The sequence below is a fragment of the Nyctibius grandis genome, chromosome 15, assembly GCF_013368605.1.
Source record: "Nyctibius grandis isolate bNycGra1 chromosome 15, bNycGra1.pri, whole genome shotgun sequence".
Lineage (NCBI taxonomy): Eukaryota > Metazoa > Chordata > Aves > Nyctibiiformes > Nyctibiidae > Nyctibius > Nyctibius grandis.
In genome coordinates this window covers 13,020,271-13,027,441 of record NC_090672.1, presented here as the reverse complement: position 1 = coordinate 13,027,441, position 7,171 = coordinate 13,020,271, and the positions used below count along the sequence as shown (strand labels likewise).

The window sequence follows — 7,171 nt, the reverse complement described above, 5'->3', positions numbered from 1 at the left end:
ACTAGCATAAGAAAAGGGAAATATTTATTGTCTCTGAATGCATAAAGGTGGCTCTGGGATTTGTCAGAGATGTGGATATTACAAAACACTTTAACTGGAGTCTTCCAACAGTCTGAAGTCAACTGTGTTGGGGGAAAAAAAAAATAATAACAATTCTTTCTATCGCGCTATAAAGCATCTAAATATGGGCAGTGACAGGCTACCCTCCCAAACCTCTGCGGCATCTCAGGAATGTAAACAGAGGGGGGCTTTGTTGGGTTGTTTTTTTGTTATTTTTTACAGTGGGTGGGGGAACAGAATCAAGCGACCAGACAAAATGAAAACAGATTCTCAGCTCAGTCCCATCTCCCACAACTGCTACGACAACTCTATTAAAGTGCATTTCAGTATCACCCCTCGCAGGAACCTTACACACGCAAACCTCCTCTTCCTTCGCAAGAAAAGGTAATTCAAGTTAATACTCTGCTAGAACAATTTTAGCCTTTTTATGGATTTCTGCTTTTCCCCACCTCCACTTTGTAGCAACATTATTTTTTTTGTTCAACTGGAAACGCCCCCTCCCCGACAACACTGTCAACTCAAGTGCTTACTTCAACTGTCAAGGGCAACAGTTCTGGACACAGCACACTTGATTGTACAAGCAACACCTTATATCACAATCAAGAAATCAGGGCGCTCTGCCCTCCGAGGGGGTAACGCTTCCCCCTCCACCATCCATAGCATCATATGAAAAAAAATAGTTAAAAAAAAACCCAGAACATAATATGCTATGAACATCGTTCGTTATGTACACCGCCTCCTGCAACAGATGCGTGAACTCTGTTAGTTCTCAGTTTTATTGTCCTAAGAGCAACTGAGCAGTCACTGTTGTCTCCATTTAAATAAAACAACTCAGAGTTGAAATATATATATATAGATATATATATATAAGCATTTTTTCTTAAATAACATATTTACATCTAATAGAAAATATAACTCTAGAGATAATCTTTCCAACGAAATGTAAGACGTGGGGGGAAAAAAAAAAAAAAAAGAATGAGTTAATGAATTTAGGACAGTTTCTAAATCCTCTCCAGGAAAAAAAAAAACAACAACAAAAAAAGAAAAAAAAAAAAAACAACAAAAAAAGGCCCACCAAGCTCTAACCAAGCTTTTGTCTGGATCTGACCGAAGAAAACCCCAGCACCACCTCCAGCAAACTCATCGCTTCTCTTTAAAGAATCCTTGGTCCGTGCTGCTCTCCTTGATGGTGACGGTCAAAAAGTTAGAGGTCACATCAGTTACCACCACCTTCTCCAGGTTGTTGAGAGAGGGGCTCCAGGACTCCTCCTCGGGGTCCCCCAGGATCCTGGAGACGGGGATCCTGGCGATGAGCGAGGGCCGCCCCGCCTGGCCCCCCACGCCGTCGCGGTACAGGCTGCCCACGGTGCCCGGGCTCACTGCGCCGTGCAGGAGCTTGGGCCCGCCGGGGTCCAGCCCCCCCTGCCCCTTGGGGTCCAGAAAGTCTGCGCGGTGCTTGGCCAGCCGCGGCGGGTAGGTCTCGGCGGCCCCCAGCTTGGCACCCACCTCGGCCCGGTTGGGGCCGGGCAGGGCGCCGGGGAGGTCGGGGTCCTGCCGCCTGGCCAGCTGGATGACGCTGTGTCCCGAGCCGAACTTGGCTGCCCCCGCCGCCGCCTCCTCCATCTTCCTGGCCTTCAGGTAGTCCCCCACCTTGTCCCCCGGCTCCCCCAGTTTCCTCTTGGAGGCATCCAGAGTCTCCGCCAGGTCCTTGTAAAGCTCCTTCCTGGGCTTCGGGCCTCTCTTTTTGGGGGTCTCCCCCGGTTTCTCCTCCACGCGGATCACCCGGTCCCGGATGCTGTCTCCCTTGGGGGTGCTGCTGCTGGAGCTGCCCTGGGGAGCCAGGGCTATGTTTCTCAGTCCTTCCCTAGCCCGGGACGTGGAGCCCAGCTCCTGGGGGGACCTGCCGGGATACGGCACCCGGATCCCCCTGGAAGAGTCGCTGCGGAATTCATAGGTTTTGGCTTTTGCTTTTGCCTGGGCCTGCAAAGAAGATAAATCAACCGGTGACTTTATTATCCTGCCACCCGGCTGCATAATTACAACTTACAAGACGAGAGGCCACCTTTGCAAGGAGCATCCTCCACGGGGGCCGCAGAGGGACCCGCTCCCCGCCGGCATGCACGGGGCTCCGGCCTCCTTACCTTTAGCAGGAAGGTTTTGGGCTTGGGGCCTCGCTTTTTGGGCCCGTATAGCTCCATTTCTCGCTCCCTAGAGGTGTTAGAAAAAGCAGAGCTTCAATTCAGCATAGCTACAAGACAGCAACATATTTACAAGCGCAAGGGCTCCGGCTAGCAAAGGCCTTGTACCTTTCCTCAAAGGCTGCGAGCAGCCGGGCGTCCAGGATGTTCTCCTCGGGTTCCCAAGTGCTGTACCTGGGGGGGGGCACAGAGAGAGGGGACGGCGTGAGGAGCCGCAAACAGCAAAAAACAAATAAAATTAAAAAATCGGGGCACAAAGGAAAGGCCCCGGGTTTCCTCTCCACCACAAAGGGAGCGCAGGGCTGCAGCCAGCCGTCTCCCCGCCGCTCCCCGGCTGCAGAACCCTCCGGCCCGAGGGCCGACTTACTTCTGAGACCAGCCCTTCCATTTCACGAGATATTCCATGCGCCCCTGCGGATGCAAAGAGGGAAAATAAATATGCATGGCGGGGAACCGCGACAACCGCCCGCAACAAAGATCCGCCCGCGATTCCACGCGTGCGGCGAACACGAGCCCGCGGCGCGTGTCAAAAACACGCGGGGTGGGTGGGGGGGAGCGCGGGGCGGGGGGGGGGGGGGTGGGCAAAAAAAAAAAAAATTAATGATGATTTTAAAAAGCCCCCGCGGGAGGTGCGCAGGGGGGCGGGCGGGAGCGGCGGAGCACGGCGGGGAGCGCCCGGGCATGCGGCGGGGAGAAAGAGCCGCCCCCAGCGGGCGCCCAGCCGCAACCGGGCCGGGGCCGGCGGGGCCGCCGCAGCGGCGGGGCCGGGGGATGGGGGGGGGGGGGATGGCGCGGGGCCGGGGCTGCGGGAGGGGGGCGCGGGGGGCACCTACTTTGCGGATGCGGCGCTTGAGCAGGGCCTCGGCCGCGAAGACGCGCTCCCCGACGGCCGAGAGCTCCATGTTTACGCGGCCGCTCGCAGCACACAGGCACCGCCAGCGCAGCCCAGACCATAATACTCCGCCCGCTGACGTCAGCGCCGCGGCCCCCCCCGCACCCCCCCGCACTTGTTGCTGGCGGAGCCGGGTGGAATATTCCGCCCGCGCCGCATTGGCCCGCGCCGCCGCCCCGCCCCCCGACGTGCGCCGCGTCCCGATGAGCGCGGGGCGGGGCCGGCGGCGGGGGCGCGCGGGGAGGCGGGATGACACACGCCCCGCCACGCCCGCCACGCCACGCCCCTCCCGGCGGGGGGGGGGCGGCCCCGGTGCGGGGGGGGCGGGCAGCGAGGCGGGGGGAGCGGAGCACAAAGGCGCCCCGGGAGCGCGGGGGGTGCCGCCGCCGCCGCCGCCGCCGCCTCCCTCAGCCCCGGGCCGGGCCGGGCCGGCCCCTGCGGGCACCTGGACGGGGCGGGCCGCGACGTTCCCCGGTGCTCCGCGGCCCGGCCCGGCGGCCGGTGCTCGGACAAAGGGAGCGGTGTCAGAGGCGGGAGCGCTCACGCACGAACCGCCGGTGTGACACCGTCCACGGACACACGCGGTCCCCCGCTCCGCGCCGCGGCTCCTGCGGGAGCGCGGATCCTTCCCGGCGGCGCGGGCGGTACCGGCACAGCGGAGCTCAGCGGCCTCCGGTTTCCCTGCGCCGGCAGCCCCCCGCTCCGCTCGCCGGGGGGCCGGAGGGGTGGCCCCAGGGCCAGCGGGGCGGCCCCACGCGGGATTCGGTCGTCCCCCCGCGTTGCCGCAGTAAAGCGGCTTGGGTGCGCGGGTGGCACTGCGGGGCTGCCAGCCGGTACCGGGACGCGTCCCGCCCGGGAGCCGTCGCCTTCTCCTGCCGCGAGTCCGTCCCCGAAGTGGCCACGGGAGACCGAGACACGCGCGCCGCGGCGGCGAACCGGGGGTGGAGGGGTCCAGCCTCCAGGGGCCCGGAGGTCCCAAGTGCCGGTTCAAGCTCGCAGCCGGGCAGGGTCCCCAACCGCCGCCCCGGGGCCGTCGGGGGGACCCCGGGGGTCCCGGCAGCGCTCCAGCCCCGTCCCGCACAGTGAAGCGGTTCCTGCCGCCCGGGGCTGCCCCGAGTGGGAGCCGCAGCAGCACGGCCCAGCCCCACGCCTCCGGCCCCGCGGGTTTTGCGTGGTGTGTCCGGCTCGGCACGGAGCGCGGCGCCGGTGCGGGGGGGGCGGGTGGGGGAGCGCACCCTCCCGGCCCCGGGCGAGCGGCGTCCCGGGGAATTTTTCGTTAATGTCGAATTAATCGTTGTTAATTAAGGCAGGTCGCGAGGTGGCTCGTGGATTGGCGTGGACGTGGCGGCTCGGATCCCGTTGTCGGGAAGGTGCCGCGCAGAGGAGAGACCCGGGGGGAGCGGGCGCAATGCCCGGCCGGGGGGCGCGGGGCTGCGGGGGGGGGGATCGTCCTCCCGGGCCAGACGGTGCCGTCGTCCTCGCCTCGCTCCGCTGTTCGGGGCTCCCGCGGCAGCGTCCGCAGCGGCGCAGCGGGGCCGAGCGGGGCCCATCCCCGTGGCCGCGGGGTTGCTGCAGCCCGGGAAATCGTGTGTTTGCCCCGCACCTCCTCTGCCGGTGTACCCGGTGCAGGTGGGAAGCACGGTCCCGGGGCCGAGCCTGCCCTCACCGACGCCGCATGGGAGCCCTGAGGGGCCGCGGACCTCCCGGCTGAGCAGCCGCCTCTGCCCCATCGCCTGCGCGGAGCTACGCGGTTCCGCGGAGCCCCGCAGCCACGCGTGGGGCCAGAGACGGGAGAAACCGCTGCTCCGGCTGCCTCCCGGGCGGGCATCAGCGGGGGGAACGGCTCCATCCCCCCGCCGTGACCCACGCGGGACCCACGAGGGGCCGGGGCTGGATCCTCAGTTGCGGTGCGGGGGGGCACGGAGAAGGCGAGACGCAAACGAGAACGGCGCGGGGAAAGCAGCGGGCAGCGGCCGCCGCTGCTTGGGGGACCGGCCGGAGCCCCCGGGCCGTGGACGAACCTGGACCGGGGCTGCGGCCGCTCGTGGGGGTCTTGGCCCGGAAGGAGAAGCGGGATGGAGCCGCCTCGGCGCTGCGGGACGAGACAGCGGCGGGCGGGACCGTCCCCGGCTCTCCCGGGCAGTTCCTCCCGCTGCCGGAGGGGGCCCAGGGACCCCCTCCCCCGGGGCCGGCGGCGGTGCGGGGACCCCTCCCTCCCGGCCGGGCCACCGGGAGCAGGAGCGGAGCCCGGGCACGGGCCGCCCTCCACGCTCCCGAGGTCAACGGCAGAAGCTGCCTGAGCGCCCCACGGGCTCTCGGCCGGGGGACACCGCTCGCCCCCGCGCCCCCTCCGCCCCCGCCGCCCCCGCTCGGCCCCGGTCCTGCCTCGGGGTCCCGGGGCTCGTCGCGGACTAGGGGACGGCTCCGGCCCGGCGCGGGCGTGTGCCACCGCGGCAAACCCCTTTTCCGCCCATTTGAGCCCAAATCCGCCCCTCGGCCGCCGCATCTCCGCTCCCCCAGCCCGCACTCGTGCGATGAGCTCCTCGGTGCTCAGCGGGTCGCCGCGGGGCAGAGTGCCCCGCTCCCCCCTCGTTTCTCGCTGTGCGGGGGCTTCCAGGGCTGCGAGCTTTGCAACGAAACCGGGGGACCACTGCCCCTCCCGGGGCCGCGCGTGGGGGCGGCGGGGCGAACACGCGTGTCCGAGAGCGGCTGAGCTGGGGGCGGCGGCGAGGCGGGGGAGAGCTGGCTCCAACCCAACCGCCGGCACGGCGGATCCCCGCTCCGCACCGGGCTCTTCCCCGCGTCTTCCCGTGCCCTCCGGCGACCGTCCTGCTCCGCCCCACGACACCCGCGCCCGGGACGGATAGGATCCAGCCCAGCTCCCGCTCCGGCCGCGTTCCCCGGGCGGCCGAGGATGCCGGTGCCGGTCGGAGACCCGGCTACGCCACGGTCGCGCTCCCCCGTGTACCCTTCTCCTGGGCGCCCCGAGCACGGCCCCAGCGCTGAGACCACGGGGGGAAGCAGCGCCAGAGCAAGTCGCCCCCCCGGCACAGCCCCAGCGCCTGCGGGTCCCCGAACCCACCCTGCCGCCGGGCTGGCCCTTGTGTCCCGGGAGAGGCGTCCTGCAGTCCGGCCGGGCCGTGGGTACCACCGGGCAGGGCAGAGCGCGACCCGGAGACCCATTCCACGCGAGCTCTCTGCGTGCGTGGACACCGCTTCCCCCGCACCCTCGGGGCGGCCGTCCCTGAGTTCCCTCCCCGTCGCCCGGTTCGGCTCTGGGCTTCTCCCAGCCCGGTCTCATTCCCGAGCCGGGAGGGAAAACGATTCCTTCCACCGGTGGCTGAACGGAGCCTGGACGAGCCTCGCGGCAAATTCACGCCCCCCTGGGCCGGTGCCGGCCTCCGGTCCTGCCCACTGGCACGCTGACCGGCCCCGAGCTGCGGCACCTGCACCCCACGCGGGAGGGGGCGGCCGGGGCAGGATCACTCCCCGCGGGACCGAGAGCGACAGTGGTCTTGGAGACGGGGCCATACACGGAGCTGCGGTCACGCGTGGGCTCGCTGCCGGCGGGACTGGGCTGCCCGCGTTTCCCACGTATTTCCCCCCGGGCTCTGCACTGCCGTGCGTCCTGACCCCGGTATCCCCCGGTGCCGCCGAGGCTGCTGCCGGCGGGGCTGCGGGGGGGCGCCGCTGTCCGGGGCGCGGGGGCCCCCGGTCCGGGGAGATCTCAGTGGGTGCCGGGCAGCGGTGTCCCCACGGGGCTGCTCCTTCCCACTCCCACCAGCCCAGGAATTCCCGTGCGAGGAAGTTTTCGTGTCCACTTGTTTGACATCGAATTCAGGCCCGGGCAGGGCTCCCCCGTCCGTCCCACGGAGCCTTCCTCCCGCCGAGGCCCGCCCCGTCCAGGTGCTCTCACCGCCGGGGCTCGGGACGCAGTGGTCGCGACAGGACTCGGTTCCCTGCGGGACACGCACCGCGGAGCCTCCCCGTCGGGGAATCCTCCCCGGACTGCGCTGGACGG

The 7,171-nt window shown here is 67.3% G+C and overlaps 1 protein-coding gene across 3 annotated transcripts; it reads right to left on the bottom strand.

Moving 5' to 3' along the window:
* Positions 1-1,018: 1,018 nt before the first annotated feature.
* On the bottom strand, positions 1,019-3,185 carry CBX8 (chromobox 8). Of its 3 annotated transcripts, none has more exons than XM_068413126.1 (5): positions 3,092-3,185; positions 2,626-2,669; positions 2,367-2,432; positions 2,202-2,292; positions 1,019-2,040 (listed from the first exon to the last, which is right to left on the bottom strand). In XM_068413126.1, exons 1-5 carry the CDS (start codon positions 3,158-3,160, stop codon positions 1,201-1,203), a joined length of 1,110 nt encoding a protein of 369 aa, XP_068269227.1. In that variant the 5' UTR covers positions 3,161-3,185; the 3' UTR covers positions 1,019-1,200. The 3 variants fall into 3 exon arrangements, with proteins under 3 accessions (XP_068269227.1, XP_068269228.1, XP_068269229.1); XM_068413127.1 differs by having other exon boundaries at positions 2,202-2,268; XM_068413128.1 differs by lacking the exons at positions 2,202-2,292; positions 2,367-2,432; positions 2,626-2,669.
* Between the last annotated feature and the right edge of the window lie 3,986 nt (positions 3,186-7,171).